Source organism: Schistocerca serialis, chromosome 11, assembly GCF_023864345.2.
Source record: "Schistocerca serialis cubense isolate TAMUIC-IGC-003099 chromosome 11, iqSchSeri2.2, whole genome shotgun sequence".
Lineage (NCBI taxonomy): Eukaryota > Metazoa > Arthropoda > Insecta > Orthoptera > Acrididae > Schistocerca > Schistocerca serialis.
Window position 1 is genome coordinate 50,027,654 of NC_064648.1, and position 18,082 is coordinate 50,045,735.

Genomic DNA, 18,082 nt, shown 5'->3' on the forward strand with positions numbered 1-18,082 from the left:
ACAGTCGGAGGCACACAAGCATTCACACTGAACCGAGGGCATGCTTCCTATGTGAGATCGCGTCAACATATGCAACACCTTCGTGCTACGTTCTTCTTATGGATCAAAGTCGTCATTAGGAATCAAACTGAAAGTCTGGAAAAGCCTTGCATTCCTTGCTGCAATTCAACAAAACAATCTTTATAAGACAAAATGCGAGGTCATAAGCTGCACAAGGTGCAACTTCAGTGAGACTGAATTACATAAAAACTCCCCTCTCGCTATGAGACAAAGCGCCACATGGTTAAATGAACTCACTCTTCTTCAAAGAGACCTCAACTGCAGACCCTCGGAGAGCTGCAAGCAGACTACCCATCCCACATTAAAACTTCTCCCACACAACCCTGCGGCCAGGAAATCCCAGAGATGAGGCTTCTACCACCAACACAACACCAGTAACTCTCACACAAGGGGAAAAAATCTCTTTGCCTACCTGAAAACTACAAGGATTGGCCATTCTGTATGACTACTGCTGATTCCCTGCAGCAGTCTAAACCACCATACAGCAAAATGAAACACACCTGCATTCATTCACTCACGTATGCCAGAGAGTTTTGGAATAGGAGAACAAGGGATAAACATATTATGGAATCATAGTCATGAGTTTGGTTACATATGAAAACATGGAAGTCTTATAATGGCATTATAGATGCATTGCAAGTCTGAAAAGAACCAACATAACAGCCATATGAAGCTTGCGGCGAAGAATAGGCTATGGCTAGATTGAATCATAGCACAGTCTTCTCTGGTACAAAATTTAGCAATGAGAACACCTGAATTGTTCTGTAGGATGCAAAGTGCACTGGAAATAAAATAAAATGATAGGAAAGAGGACTATAAGACCCTTTCAAGATCACATGTGCATCTGACCAGGCTATCATTGGCACCATGACACCGACAAGCACAGGTACTCTGGTGTTGTGAAATAGTTGAGTGGAGAGCACAATGTCATTCTGTTGTCTTCAGCGATGAGAGTTAAGTTCTGTCAATATGTGAGAAATTGACCTACATGTGTATTGCACAGGTCTGGTGAGCTGCGTGTGCCAGAGTACATTCACCTTTGGCACACAGTTATCATTCCAGGCTTTGTGGTGTGGGGGAACCATTAGTTAACAACCTGCGGTCACACTTGGTGTTTCTTCTGGGTTAAGTACCAAATGCCTATACTGCAGTGCAACATGCTTTTTGTAGTGTACAACAAGAGACCTGTCCAGTAAGATTACCAAATCTGCAATGGAACACATATAGGACCTGATGAATTGGGAACTTATTCATTAACCAGAGCCTGCAAGAAACATTCCTGAGTTGCAACAGAAGGCTGTGATCAGTTTTATTGCAAGCCTTATCCTGTCAATTAGTCATAGTTGCCAGCCAAGTAACATATCACTTTTATAATAAAAATTGTATACAATATGTTACACTGTATTACCACGTCACAGGTGCTGCTGCATTTACAAATTTTTTGTGTATAATACATATTTGTTAAAATAATAGAACTGTTTTCATAATTTTAAAACATCTGTCTTATTTTTAAAATGTCTGAGGCTGTTATTAATACAATATGAAAATATTTTAATTTAACTTTTCAACGTTTGGAATTTTTTAAAAGCATAGCAGTCGACTGATGGCCACAGAGCAATGATGCAGCAATGGGTAGGCTGTTAGTATTTGCGACAGTGTCTCTGCTGTTATCAAGGTATTTTGAAGCTATGAATACAATTTTACACTTCACCCTCAATGGGTGACTGTGTGGTGTGCAGTCTCCTGTCACAGAATAATCAGTGCAATATTCCTTGATGGCACATTGATTACTGAACAGTTCATGAAGGTTTTGGAAGATGATGTCATCCCCAGTATTCAAAGTGACAATGGTTTCCACAACATGTGGGTCATTCAAGACATAGCTCAACCCCACTGAGCCAGGAGAGTGTTCGATGTTTGGGAGGACCACTCTGGGGACCGCATATTCTCTGAATCTGAACACATGCAAGTCCTTTTTGTAGGGTTATATTAAAGACAAGGTGTATAACAATAACCCCAAAACCATTGCCGAGCTGAAAACAGCCGTTCAGGTCATCAACAGCATTGTTCTGACACTTCAGTGGGGCATGCAGAATTTCGCTATTCGTCTGCACCACATCATCGCCAATGATGGCAGGCACATCGAACATGTCATAACATAAATCTGAATATATTAATTGATATTTACATGTTCAATGAAGTGTGTGCACGCCACAGTTTGTACCCCCTCCCCCACTTTTTTTCTTTCTTCTCCCTCCATATAGTTCAATAATTGTCACCCTGTAGAAACCAGTAGCATATTTAGTGCAAAAGCTTTACATACACACTTATTTTATCAAAATAAATAGTGTATCCTATATGTGAATTCATTTGTAAATGGTCAGCATGCAATCAAATTTAAATATCAATTAAGTCAGTATCCTGCAAACTACCTCAATTCAATATCATTATGATATATTATCCAAAGTTACTCCTGGAGCATGTAACTGTTAACTAATAACATTAATTTCTTTGGTATTTCTCTCACTTACAATGGATCCAACCTGTCACATTTTATTCCAGTTACATTTGTTTCCTCCCGACAGTCATATTTAATGTTTTCTTCTTCTTCTTCTTCTTCTTCAACAAGCGCTTCAAAGGACATACATTTTACCTTAACTTCTACTCCTAAATGTCCAACAGTTATCTGATCCAAAAACTGTACACTCTATTTTATTAATTTCAATCATGTCTGTGAAATTCACAGGTATGGGTCTTAACTATTAATTCTGCCATTTAGCTTTGTAAAATTAAACAGTAGATGCCAAAATTAGCTTAAAAAATTAATTACCTTCAATACTGTCAGCGTAGACAATCCACATATATAAAACCTTATGCCAAAACCGTGGCATTCCACATTTGAACTTAGATGCAATTTGTGCAGGCAAACCTGGAAAAAATATAACAAAAACATACTACACCTGTATCTAGATTGTAACAAAAATTCCACTTACTAAGTTTCAGCACATATTGAGAAGAAAAGAAATAAAAGGTGACACAATGCTTTGGATGCAGGGTTCCTTCTCTTGTAATACAGCTTCCATTTACGCAAATTTCCATTTCATCATTAAATTTATGACTACGAGTTTACCTGTTCTGCAGTACACCCCTTTCTTACAATCTTTGTCCTTCAGTGTTGATGTATTTATCTTTACCTCTATGTTTATTTTCCTTAGATTTTTCTTATAATTGAAGAGTGAGATTAAATTATGTTGAAATTGTTCACACTAATAATGGTAATATTAAAACAGAAAAAAGAAAAGATTGCATAGGGCTGAGACAGGTGGTACACAGATACAGCACCAGACTTTACTCTGTCAGCAAGGAGTTGACATTACAGTCAACTCTGGAGGTGAAGGTTCTCCTTTGTCTCCATAAAACACTCAAGCAAATCTATTCATGGCTGGCTTTCTAATAACTTTCCTACAGAAAAGTCGCATGCCAACAGAGAGAGAGAGAGAGAGAGAGAGAGAGAGAGAGAGAGAAATACAAAATTAAAAAAGTCGGTAAATTATGTATTAATGTACTTAAAATTATAATAATGCATGGAAAGTTCTGGTTAATAATAAAAAATTATTTAGGAATAAAGGAACGATTTACCGAAAGGCATAAGTGCTGCGTTGTCGACAGATACACAAACAAGAGGTTTGTTTGCTAGCTTTTGGAATGAAATTCCTTTCTCAAGCTATATGAGAAACATGCACACACACACACACACACACACACACACACACACACACACACACACACACACACACATACATGCACATTCCTTGTTCCCTACACTGTGCTCATTTGACTACCGGCTCTACTTAAAAAATTTTCTCACACATATGTATTTGAAAATGAAAGGAAAAAAAGCACTACTAGATCAGTGCTGATAATTTTATACATTCTTGTGGTAGCAATTCACAGGAAAAGTCTTCCAACTATAGATCTAAGCAGAAGCTAATAGTTCCAAAAGAGTTGAACAATCCCTCCTTTCTGCATATTTTCCCTTCAGCAATGGGCTGCTAATTTGTAGTCTCCATAGTGCTTCAGCATACATAATACAACTTTTAACATTCTACATTGCGTGAATAGGTAAGTCATTAACATTCTGATGCATCACAGAAAGTTTCTTTAAATACATTTCTTTTGTCAGTCGGATGGGGTTTAAGGGACTAAACAGCATGGTCATCAATCCCTCAGTCAAGAAGCAGTTCTTCTGGAGTTACTGACATCAGCCAGAAATTTGATCGAAGTATGGAAGTATGTAGGAGTGGTAAAATTGAGGCACTGAAGGCAATAAAGCTGAGAAACAATTTGACAAGTGAAGGTATACGGCTCGGGCCAGCACATAGCTTGGCAATTGAACTAGGGACTCCCAGGGCTTATCTGTGGAGAGAAAAATCTGACCAACTCCTGCCAAAGCAATTCAGGGTGAAGACATTGAGGGATAGAGAATGCCTTCTAGCCAGGAGATATTTAACAGTAAAAGTGAGAAGCAATGGATATCAGTTGTATCAAAAATAGGAAAACAAAGTGAGAGAAATAATCATATCAATCGGTGGATGAGCCACACAAATGTCCCCCAGGGCTCTACATATGATGGGAGCTGTCCCTCCCACAGGTGTCCCATTACCAATTCATTACTATCAAAAGCGTTACATAGGTGAACAGCATCGTCCGTTCATTAGAGTCCTATCCCTAAAAGGGAGAATAGGGTGCACACAAAAAATGATGTGGGGGTGGCTCATTGTGTAACATAAAACTATCATTTAATTTGGCACTGTCAAAGACTAGGTGACATAAGATGGTGGACTCATTCTGGGAGGAATGGAAGTGTAAAATTTATTAGAGGGGGCAGTAGCCCAGCAGATGATGAGTAAGGAGAGGTCTTATTTGCACCCACAAATTCACACCCTGGGATCACCAAAGCAAATGTTGGACAATAATCACTTCTCTAGCCTTTCGTCTGATTAGTTCATTCCTTGTGATGCTCTCAAGATTTTGGACCCAGTGAAAGGCAACTGGGCAGGCACTAGGACTACCATCATTCTCTCAAGGGAAGCGAAAATGAATGTGGATGAGGAGCTGCTGAGGTTACTGCATGGTATTCCATGTGCCATTATGCTGCAGATCATGAAATAAATAATCTGGTGTGTTAGATTTTTGCCTCACGGACATTAACGTGGCTGATGGGATGTATTACTGCTACATGCCACAAGCAGAAAAAAAGCAGCCACCATACTGAATGGCGTTAAATATCATACTTGGTGGGTTTTATTTCTCACCGAGTACATGGTACAAATATAAATTGTTTTGAAGCACCAGCAAATAGAAGATCTCCTCAAAATGTGTCGTTTTAGCTACCATTTGTTATAATATAATGACAGGAAAGTCAATATTCATAGATAATGGCTTCCTGTTGCTGATATTTTAAGTTTTATAACTTGAAATCTATAAAAATGTATCTTTTCAATGCTATGGCACAATGACTGCCTACCAAAAGCACACCTTTTTGGTACAATTTCCATATTAAATATGAATTATTGACATTTGTAGGTACAGTTCTTAATCTGTGTATGTCATTAACAGTGAGCCAGTAACTATGATGAAACTGTAGCTCATATGCTGATATTCGTGAGAGAATATAGCACATGCCTGGCCCGCTCTACCTTCCTTCAATGACATGGTTCGATACACAGTTTGTGGTAAGTACTCTTCATATAAAAAATATGTAATATTCATATCAAAGGAAAAACAGTATCAAGTCATACTATCAAAAACGAGTGTATTTGTGATATGTACAGTTTGATGTTAGAAATAGTGTGTACTGTGCAATGGGTTTGAAAACACCAGAGCAACAGGGGCAGACTTGCTGTAACAGGGTATGGTGTTGTTAAAAGCTGGTCATCATATGCGTAAAGCTGATAGCCATGCCACACTGTCAGATGTCGTTGGGATAGCGACCTTTAATTATCATTAAAAAAGATATTGTGTTGTAGAAAGCAAAAAAGATGAAAGAATCTGTATGATTTAATTCATGTATCAGTTGTTGCCTGGTTGTGTTCACAGAATTAAGTAGCACACATACGTGTGAGCAACCTGAGTTTCTGTTATTATATTGGCGATACAGATGTGTTACGGAAAATGAATAAAATCTGAACAGAAGATGTTATCAATAGAAATTTAAAACCTTTGTTGAGAAGCCGTTTGTCGCAAGAGTGTTTGTTCAAGATGCTCATCATGTTACATCTTACCCAGATCATGTCATTGAACAGAACGTAAATCATAGATTGAGTGAGGCTGAGAAAAAGGGAAGCAGACTATCTTCAAGATGGATGATTTTAATGAAATGACTTTAGGTGTTGGAGGCAGTATTAGCAGCCATGATCAATTTAGAGAGGCTAGTACATGCTGTTTAAGTAATATACGGTTTTCAAAAGTGAAAAGGTGCCATAACATTTCACACTGGTGTAATGTTAGCTCAAAGACACGAGTTAGCTGCACTTATGACTGGTTAGTTGCGTGTGCTAATATCACTGGTTGCCTTAACAACAGATGACATTACTATATGATGAACTGTGAAAAATACATTACTGCTGGTGATTATGAGCAGATTTATTTATCACTGTTACACAATTAATGCCTGCTAGTCCTATTAAACAAGAATCTGCTAGGATAAAGCATTTCTTTGGCAGAGGCAACAGTGATATTGACCCAATAAGTATAGGTGGAACTGTTTCCAACATCTCAAAGTTAAGGCCTGAACACAGTAATCACCCCTCTCTCCCCCCCCCCCCCCTCTCTCACCCTTTCTTTCTTGATGTGGGCATGTGGGGGATGACTAAATGGCAAGGTTGTCAGTCCCATGATTCAAAAGTTGTTTACCTAAGATACAGTATCTGCTAAAAGTGGGTCGATACAGTGAGAGGAGTGACCTATAAAAGGATGAATTTACAACAAATGCAGTAGAAGGCATAAAAGGGTAGGCCAAATGTAAAAACTGGATGGACAGAGGTATGAGAGAGTGGTCTTTGCATAGGGGAGTGGTCATGGGTGCAAGCCTAGAAAACACAAAGAGAAGATCCAACCACAACCACCTTGCCCCTGATCCGGGAGGAAAGCAAAACTTATAAGTGAAAACAAAAACCACTTTTAGGTAGGGAACTGAGGAACAGTTCAACCATCTGTGAATCGCCTGCTAATACTAAAGACAAAGAAACTAGAAGACTATACTTAGTACGAAGGGCCAAAAGAAGGAGACATTCCACTAATATATAGAATACAGTCAGTCTGGCTCCACAGACACATTGTGGGGGTGACTCATTACACAAGAGAAAACAGTGTGTGAGCCTAGTATGACTGATGCATAGACAGCATAAGACAGTGGACTTGTTCTGAGAATAGCAGAAAGAAGAGCGCCAAACTGCAGTAGTCTCCTTGACCGTGCAGAGTGTACTAATTAGAGCAGTAGTGCACCGGATGTCATTTCACTTTTTGGCAAAGAGGGATTTGACGAGTATACTCTTATATGCACCTGAAATCATGAAATGGAATGGGTGGTAAGTATATGCCTCTCTAGCCAAACAGTCTACCAGTTCATTGCCTGGGATGCCCAAAAAGACCCAGAGAAAGACAACGGAGCAGGTGACAAGGCCAAGGGCAGAGAGGAGTTCATGGATAGCAGAGACCAAAGAGTGATGAAGCCTGCAAGTGGCTCACTGAGTCAGCACATATTAAAACACTGCAAAGGGAAGCCTGAGTAATGAAATGGAAGGCCCTCTTAATGGCTATCAGCTCTGCTGTGAACACACTACATGATCCCAGCAGCAAATGGTGTTCCATGCTAGTAGGAGGCGTAAAAGTCTATCCCACCTTATCTATCATTTTAGAACCATCAGTATAGAGGATGGCAGCACTCTGGAATTCTTCAAGGATGGAACATAGAAGATGCCAGAATATCATAGGGGTGACAGAGACCTTAGGGCCCTGAAATAGATCAATCCTAACTGGTTTTCCAGGCATCATAAAGGAGGGGGGGGGGGGGGGGGGGGAGAATACACAGGGCACTTTCCAATGCATGGAGATGGAGATTTTCCAATGAGTGGAGATCCCAACAGAGGATTGGTTGGTTGGTTGGCTTAAAAGAGGAGGAAAGGGACCAAACTGCTAGGTCATTGGTCCTTGTTCTGAATAACACATTGCCACAAGGGTGAAAATAAAACAAGTGAGACTGACGACACAAAACAGAGAGAAAGGAAAAACCACAAGAACTACAGAAGGGCAACAAACACTTAAATGCACAAAGGGGAGAAGAAAACCACAGAAACCCAAGAAACAGGTAGAAGAGATTAAAACAACAAAGCAGATTACCATGGCTGGCTGACCATAAGAATAAAAAGGAGAAGCCATCCACTGTGCAACACATTAAAACCTCCAGTCTAAAAGCACTAGGAAGGAGAACACAGAGGGACAAAGGACATGCACTGAAACTTAGACCAAATGATAAAACCCACCTTCATGAATAAAACGTAAAACTGAATCGGCCAATGAGGCATTGTCAGATAAAATTAGTGGCAACGAGTCCAGTAATCAAAGATTTCGTCACAGGGCAGTCAAACTGGGGCAGTGCACCAGAATTTGGGCCACTGTCAGCTGGGCACCGCATCGACACTGAGGCGGGTCTTCATGGCACAGGAGATAGCTGCAGGTCGCCCAAGCGCGGCCAATGTGGACCCGGTAGAGAATCATGAGAGGCCCACATGGAGGACTGCCACACATTAGTAGTCTCCTCACTGTCACGCCGTTTGTTGTACATACTGAGACTATGCCATTCTGTCTCCCAAAGCCGAAAAACCTGGCAGTGTAAAAACAAACACAGGTCAGTTATTGGAATGCCGATCTACATAAGCAGTTTTCGTGTAACCAGTTTGGCCAGCCTGTCAGCATGTTCATTGCCTTGGATTCCGATGTGTCCTGGGGTCTGCACAAACACCACTGAACGAACGGACCGCTCCAGGACATAGATGGACTCCTGGATGGTCGCTACCAAAGGATCATGTGGGTAGCACTGGTTGATGATAGCTTATAGGCTGCTCAAGGAGTCAGTACACAGAAGAAATGACTCCCCAGGTCATGAACGGACATGCTCAAGAGTATGAGATATAGCCACCAGCTGTGCAGTGGAAACACTGCAGCCATCAGGCAGGGAATGCCATTCAATATGTCCTCCATGGACATACGTGAAGCTGATGTGACCATCAGCCATCGGGCCATCAGCGTAAACCACTTCATGGTCTCAGTAAATGTCAAGAATTGGGAGGAAGTGACATCAGAGAGATGCGGGGTGAACTGAGTCCTTTGGGCCACGTGAAAGGTCCAGATGAAGCCGCGGCCTAGGTGTACACCATGGAGGTGTATGTGAATGGACCTCAAGTACAGGTGGTAAAGGCAAGGATTGTAGTTCAGATAGAAGGAATAATGTGTGCAATGTAACTGGCAAGCAGTTGTGCACACCTGACCTACAATGGAGGGGCTCCAGCCTCCACCAGGATGCATGTCACCGGACTTGTCCTTAAAGCTCCTGTCGCTAGTCAAACACCAGAGTGGTGCACTGGGTCGAGTAAATGCAATGCTGAGGGCACCGCTGAACCATAAACCAGACGCCCACAGTCAAGGTGGGATTGAACAAGGGCTCTGTATAGCTGCAGCAGTGTAGAGTGATCTGCACCCCAGTTGGTGTTGCTCACGCAGCGGAGGGCATTCGGGTGCTCCCAGCACTTTTGCTTAAGGTGATAAAGGCGAGGAAGCCAAGTCCATCGGGCATCAAAAAGCAGTCCTAAGAATCGATACGTCTCCACTACAGTGAGGGAATCATCTGTAAGTTAAAGTTCTGGTTCAAGATGAACGGTACAATGCCGACAGAAGTCCATAACGACTTTGTCGTCGAGAACTGGGAGCTGTGGGCTGGAGCCCATGACTGTGCCTTGTGGATGGCTCCCTGTAGGTGCCACTCAGCAACACCAGTACTAGACCCCTAATAGCCACTAAAAATAGAGATAAACTCAATACATAGCCCTGCGGGACCCCATTCTCCTGGATATGGGGGGAACTATGGGAGTCACCAACTTGGATATGAAAGTAGGAAGTGACAGGAAATTCTGGATAAGAATCAGGAGCGGGCCTCGGAGACCCCACTTGTATAATGTCGCCAAGGATATGATGTCGCCAGGTGGCACCTGTATTGGTGAGGCAGAGGTCGAGTTGTGACAGTACATTTTTGACATCTCTGCCTCAGCCAATAAGCACAGTGCCACCTCACAAGGATTTATGAGCATCAAAATCTCCCAAAAGTAGGAAAGGTTTAGGGAGTTGATCAATCAGTGCAGCCGATGCGTTCAGGGGTACTGCACCACCTGGAGGCCAATATACACTGCAGACAGTTATTTCCTGAGTCATCCTTATTCTGACAGCCACAGCTTCAAGAGGGGTTTGAAGGGGCACAGTTTCACTACAGACTGAGTTAAGAACATACACACAAACTCCACCTGACACTCTATTATAGTCACTACAGTTCTTGTAATATCCCTATAGCCATGGAGGGAAGGGATCCGCATTTCCGGGAACCAGGCTTCTTTAAGGGCAATGCAGAAAATAGGTGTAAAACTTAAGAGTTGCCACAGCTCAGCCAGGTGGTGGAAAGAACTGCCACAATTCCTCCGGACGATGACGTTATCGTGAGGCTGGGAAGGCATGAAGCATGCAAGGAGGTAGGTTATGCCTCAGGGTCATCTGTTGCCACCGACTGAGTATTTGTAGCCATTTCTATGCTGGATGAGGCATCAGTGAGATCCAGGTCTGCAGGTGATGCTAAGATCTCCACTGCATCCTCAGATGTGGAATTGGTAGATAGTGGTGGTGTTGAGGCCACCAGAGGGTCCTGTTTCTTATCAGACTACTTCTTAGTTTGATTGCTCTCTTGCTTCTCTTTGGGGACTGGCTGGGAAGATTTCTCTGAAGCAGCTTAAGGCATGGAAGAAGACCGTGAAGCTCTTCGTCCAGCAGCTTTTGGCTCCTTGAGCAACTGGCGAGTGTCTACCATGGCTTTAGTGGAGACCTTGGGAGAGAGGGCCCCAAGGGACCCCTTCCACACGAGAGGAGCCAGAGGAGGCTGTTGTTTCTCCGGCAGGGGGGGAGGGGACCAATGTCCCCTGTGTTTGTGGATGCCTTGCTACCAAAGTAGGTGCTTTGGGACCAACGGAGGAAGATTTGCCCCCTACCACCAAGAGGGCAGATGTATTCTGGTGGCCTGGAGGGCTCACTGTTCACGGCACAGAGTGAGGAACCACTGGCACTTGGGACGGCGATCGTGACATAGCTGCAGTACATGTTAATGTCAACTGAATGGGGGTGTAATCTTTCAAATTTACATTTAGCCTCTTTGTTAGTAAATTGGTCCAGGGTCTTGTACTCCATGATTCTCTGCTCCTTTTGGAGTACTGGGCAGTCTGGTGAGCAGCGGGAGTGGCGCTATCCACAGTTGATGCAAGTGGGAGGTGGCGCACATGGAGTATCTGGGTGCAGTGGATGTCCGCAGTCTCAACATGTGGCACTGGAATTGCAGTGGGAAGACATGTGCCTGAACTTCCAGCTCTTATAGCACCACATAGGGAAAGGAGGCTGGTCACAATGGTAAAGCATCAACTTGACCTTTCCAGGCAATGAATCACCATCAAAGTCCGAGATTAAGGCACCGGTAGCAACCCTGTCTTTGGGTCCCCTGTAAATGCGCCGGATGAAATGAACACCTCGCTGTTATAAATTGGCTCAGAGCTCATCATCAAACTGCAAGAGGAGATTGCGATGGAAAATGATCCCCTGGACCATGTTGAGGCTTTTATAGGGAGTGACGGAAACAGGAATATCACTCAACTGGTCACAAGCAAGTAACACCCAGGATTGGGCTGGGGATGCTGTCTGAAACAAGACTGTACTGTTTTGCATCTTGGACAGCACTGTCACTTCTCCAAACTTATCCTCATGGTGTTCAATGAAAAACTGAGTCTTCGTAGGTAGAAAGGAGTCCCCATCAGTTCTACTACAGACTAAAAACCGAAGCTAATATGGCTCTCTCCACTCTGTAGCCCTATGTTCCTCCGATGGTGTAGCATTGTATTCGATCTTGCCCTTCTTGCAGACTGCTGGTGCTGTACGGTCACCAGCAAGAGATGACATAGTCCGCTTCACTGCAGGTCATTTACCTTGATGCCACCCACTCTGATCAGGGGTTCTCCTCGCAAGTGTCATCCAGCCACAGCAAAGGCCAACTGGCATGATGGCCATTGCTGGGAGTCCTGATGCCCCAAGAAGACAGGCATCTACACCTTGGCATACATGGGAAGTTTCCAGCTCAGTCATCAGCAGTGTGATCCCTGTGTTGTCAGGGGGCTACCACCAAATGGGTACATGATGACCCCACCACAATGGACTGGGTACCATGCTGGATACTGAGTGCAGAGAAATCCAGTACTGTCATAGGGGCAAAAGAGGACAGGAGAAACAGAAGAAGATGACATACCCCAGAAAGCGTACTTGCCCAAATAGTTGAATCACAGGTGGAGATGCAAAGCCATGATGACAGATTCAGGAGATCGAATCTAAGGGCATTATGAATAACTCTTGCACCACTTAAGGTGTCCTTCCCCATATGGCCCACATTTCAGTAGAATTTTGAAAGTGACAGGTCAAACCATAAAATGGGACCTGAACTCATAGGGTAAAAAGGTGAGAGACTCCTTCTAGTTGCCTCTTATGACAGACATGAACACTTCGGGCCTTTCTAACCCACAGAGCCGCAAGGGGAGAGGGAAGTGAGACACATTTCAACCAGCAGTCCCACCTGAGTGTGGGTATCTTGGGAAACATCCCTCATTTGCAAAGATGATGGGGTATACAGGATGGTCAGGGAACCATCAAATGGTGATAGGAGACTGTCGACGGGACTACTGTGAAAGGCACTGACAGCCAGACACACCCTATAATGATGAACAACAGGGTCATGTAGTTTCAAAGTGGAAGGAGCTGCTGAGCCATAAACCACACAAGCATAATCTAGTCTGGACAAAACCAGAGCACAGTAAACATGGAGAAGAGTAGCACAAACTGCAGCCCACAATGTGTCCACCACAAGACAGAGCGCATTAAACTTCCACATGCAGGTAATCATCAGGTGGTGAATATAGTGTAGCCATGTCAGCTTTTTATCGAAAGTAAGGCCCAAGAAATGAGACTGTGCTCCAACATCTAGGTGCTGGTTTCCTAAATAAAGTTTTGGATCAGGGTGCACTGTGGGTAGACAGCAAAAATGCATAACCTGCATTTTGGAGGGAGGAAACTGGAAGCCATGGGAGAGGGCCTATGCAGAGGCCCGTCAGATGGTGCCTTGGAGCGGGCATTCAGCAGATGCTACCACGTGGGAACTGCAAAAATTGTCGATGTATAATGCCAGGGTAACCTGATGGCCAACATAGGTTACAAGCACATTGCTGGCAATGAGGAAGAGTGTGACACTTAAAACAGAACCCTGTGAGATATCATTCTTATGGATCTGAGGGGTGAATGACGACTCAAACACTGGAGAGCCAGTGGGATAAAAACTCGCAAATAAAAACTGGAAGGGGCTGTGGAAGCCCCAGTTATGGAGGGTACCTAAAATGTCATGGCACAAAGCCATGTTGTATGCCTTATGTAGGTACTGTGACAAGCAGTTGGCGGATAGTACAAGCCTGTTGGATTGCTGCTCACAATCTGAGCAAATGGTCAGTTGTTGACCATCCTTCCCAGAAGCCACACTAATACAGTGATAAAAGGCCCTGAGATTTGAGAACCCAACATAATTTGAAGCTAACCAACCTCTCCAGCAGGTTAAAAAGTATGTTGGTCCGCATAATTGGGCAGTAGTTGTCAAGAGATGTTTGGTTCTTCCCGGGCTTAAGGATGGGGACAACTATGCTGTCTCACCATTGCAAGGGGAAGGCACCAGTGAGCCAAATGCAGTTCAGATCCTGAGTAAATGTTGTCTCTGGGTAACATCCAAGTGTTGGATCATCTGGTTGTGGATGGTATCCGGGCCTAGGGCTGTGTCATGTGTAGTGGTAAGAGCCTGCAAGAACCCATTCAGTGAAGGCTTCACTGTAGAATTCAGCTTGGTGAGGGTTGAAACTGAGGGAGGTTTTTCAGCTTGGCATTTCTGCCAGAGAAACATAGCAGGATAGGAACAGGATGCCAATGGTATTGCAAAGTCGTTTCAAAGCAATAAGGTTGGTCTGTGAACAGTGACATTTAAATTGTTGCAGGGCCTATTGGCTACCCTCGATAGAGACTACTACCTCCTTGATCGATGATGGTATCAGTCAATGACAAGGACCTGTAGATAGGGGGATAGCAGTGCCAGTGGCATGAAGAATAGTTGCAGAAATGTCTCACACAAGCGCATCAATGCAATCCAACAGAGAGGTGTCAGAGTGCATTGCAGACATATATATAAAGGCCAATTGGCTCTGTGGAATGCCCAACATGGGGGCCTGTCTGCCAGGCAGCAGCAGGGGAATGATAGAATTTCCAGAAAGCGTTCACTGTCACAAAGACCATCATGTGGTGACCAATGCAGGGAAGCCACCAGAGCAGGGGAGGAGATCGTGGGATTGACAGCAGAAAAGGTGCCATGAGTGACACTGAAGTGGGTAGGGGAACTGTCATTCAGGACAAAAATCAAAGTCTGTAAGATTTTGTTCAATCAGAAGACCCCTACCCATTGAAATGCCACTCCTTCAAAGGTGTGGCGTGTACTGAAAACCACGAGGAGGAGATATGGAGGTGGGAGTTTCTGTATCAAGGGAGGCTGTCAACAAAAGGAAGTGTTGTATCTGGAGGGATGTAGACACTGCAAATGGTGATTGCTGGGGTCATTTGCACTCATGCCACTATTGCTTCTTCATTAGTACAAATGGGGATCCAGTCACTAATGACATCGGTGTGAACCAAAGTGCAGACCTCTCCAGACGCTATCCCACGGTCAGCATGGTTTTGACAGAATGCCCCATACCCATGAAAAGTTGGAGAGTGGTCATCAAGAAAGAGCGTTTCTTGACAGGAAAAGATACAATGCAAAGCAAGAGAAAATAAGCTGTATTTCTGGTAGGTAACAGTAATATCCTTAGCAATTACACACATTTATTGTGTGGTTAGAGACCAGGTTAGACATAAAGAAGCTGAGGGGAGGTCATGTCACTGGGTCAGTGGTCTTCACATACGAGGGTGGGGTGACCTCCTCTTGGAGGTTGAGGAGGGCAGGCCACAGATGGATAGCAGGCTCCCACAAGGTCTGGAAACAAAATAGAGTGGGCGACTTTGGGGTGCACAAATGGTGCACCCCACAGCTGAGTTGTGGTAGCAAGCCTATGGCCAGAGAGACACAGGGGAGGGTCCCGAGGGAGGGGGTGATGGGGGCATCACTGGCAGGTGGCAAAGAACGGGGCACTTATTCAACCAGGGAGGGTGAACGGCGACCAGAGGAGAGGGCATGGGAACCACAGGGGAGGTGGGGATGAGTGGGGGATGAAACTGGGTAAGGAAGTGGTGAGGGGGAAGGATGTATCAGAGGCAAAAGTGGAAGAAATCAACACTGGCTGGAGTTGGTCATATTTTTCGTGAGCCTCAGAATAAGATAGACAATCCAGGGACTTGCCCTCTTGGATTTTCTTTCTTTCTTGAAAGCTGGGCAACCTGGCGACCATGGTGAGTGGCAGTCATGACAATTTACAACACAGGTGGCGGAACACAGGGTCTTCCCTCAGGGAGTGGGTGGCTACAGTCACCACACAGAAGGTCCGCTGTACAGTGGGAAGACATATGCGTAAAACTCAAGCACTGAAAGCTCCTCATGGGTGGCAGGACGTACAGTTCCACATCACAGGGGTAACACACAACCTTAATTTTCTCTGGGAGGGTATCCCCTACAAAGCCTAATAAAGGTGCCAATATTGGTGTGGTTGTCTTTACGACACTTCTCCACATGTCAAACAAAATGAACACTGTGTTGCTCCAGATTAGCCCAGAACTACTCATAAGTTTGCAGGGTGAGATCCCTACAGTCCCTTCCTGGATCATAAGCAGAGACTGGTGACGGATAATAGACACCTGGAAATGACTTAGGCAACCACAAGAGCTGCAGGTTGGGCAGCAGAACAAGCTTTGATCAACAGGAGCCTAACCACTTCTTACTGTGAGACTCCACTTTGCCAAACTTGTCCTCTATATTCTCCACAAGAAACAACAGCTTTATGGTGGTGAATGTGAATCCTAATACAGACCAGGTAGTAGGGAAAGTGTTTCATCCAAAGACTGTGAGCCTGGCCCTCTTCTCAAAGTGCAGCCAGGGAAGGGAAAGCTGCAGGATCATATGAAGTAGCATTCAATGATCCTCTACCACTAAATGTGATGGTCTTTGGAGAACAGCCAGATTTCTGCAGCTTGATATGCATTGTACACCAAGCATCCACCTGACACGACCCACTCCGATCAGGGGCTCTCCTCATGGGCACCACCCAGCCACAGCAACGGCCACCTGGCAGGACAGCTGTCGCTAGGAGTTCTGATGCTCCAGGATGACAAGCAACCACTTCTTGGCATACATGGGGAGGTAGCAACTCATGCATCAGTAGTGTGATTCTTGTATTGTCAGGGGGCTATGCCAGATGGGTACATAACAGCCCCACCACATGGACTGGCTACACATGCTGGTGACCTAGTGAGGCAGTACGGGTTATGGTGGAGAAGGAAGAGAGGAAGGCAGGAACAGAGAATAATCCACATCATAGACACTACAGACGGAGATCTTCCTCAAATGGCTCACACTAAAGACAGAAAATTTAGAAGTGGAGGTCAAACACCAAGGGTGGACCAAAAATGCCAAAAATGATGAAAGAGAACAGGCAAGAGGAACAAAATCACAAGGAATGCGGAGAAACAGGTGAATAGTAAGGTCAACATAAATAAATACGTCAAGAGAGGGGAAGGAGGGAGCAGAGAGGAGGAGCATGGTGAAGGAAATGCAGGCCAGAAAGGAAGAATGGGCCCTGGGGGCACCATGCATGACATCACAAAAGAACTGAGAGCCCCTGGGGAGGGGGGCACAGAATAACCTTATTAGTTAGAGTGAAGACTAGTAAGCTCCTAAGAGCTTTGAAAGAACTGAATCGATCAACACATAACATCAGACTTGTTAATATCATTGCAAACATATTGTTATTAACAAATTACAAAGTCAGGCCAACTGACAGACACAGTGCAGAAATGTTACATGCACGTCGACCAGCTGCACACAACTGAAGGCACCATGGGCTGTGAGCTGAGAAAAGAAAGGTAGCAGGTTCACATCCGCTTGCTTCTATTCCTTTCTTTCCTAAGTGATTCAAAAGTAGAAATACTATCTCAAAAGTTGATGTTATTTATTATAAACAATGTATTTGAGGCAATTCTTGTTGCAAAGGCCAACAACTAGACTGTTTCCCCAGTGGCCAGAAACCTTGACGAGCCAGCCAGAGTATGCCAGAAAGTAAAAACAAGTTACACACTAGAAGTTTTTACTGTTATGAAACATATTGTAAAATATGGGTTTATGGACTGGCTTATGTTTTTATCCTGTTGGTAAATATCTTTTTCAATGACAGTGTGCAAATTTGGTAAAATCTCGACTTCCATTCACATGAAATTACAAAACAAGTCTTGAACTTGAAATCCGTGTGATAAGGTATGTTATTTAAGAGTGCTGGTAGTCAATGTGACATTGAGACACTAGACACTATACCATAACCGTATTCAATTTAAAACTGAAAATGGGATGGAAATCCAATTAAGTTAACAAATACAATATCTCTGATCGTTGGACAGCATTATGTATTGTTCCACTGCCAGCAATTCACTGTTCAAGCCACTG

At 43.9% G+C, this 18,082-nt stretch overlaps 1 protein-coding gene across 1 annotated transcript in view; it reads right to left on the reverse strand.

Moving 5' to 3' along the window:
• LOC126426993 (uncharacterized) overlaps positions 1–18,082 on the reverse strand; it is a 229,065-nt gene that overhangs the window by 20,749 nt on the left and 190,234 nt on the right. The window contains exon 7 of the mRNA XM_050089151.1: positions 2,891–2,989. Within this exon, the coding sequence (XP_049945108.1) occupies positions 2,891–2,989 (99 nt within the window). The remainder of the gene's footprint in view (positions 1–2,890; positions 2,990–18,082) is intronic.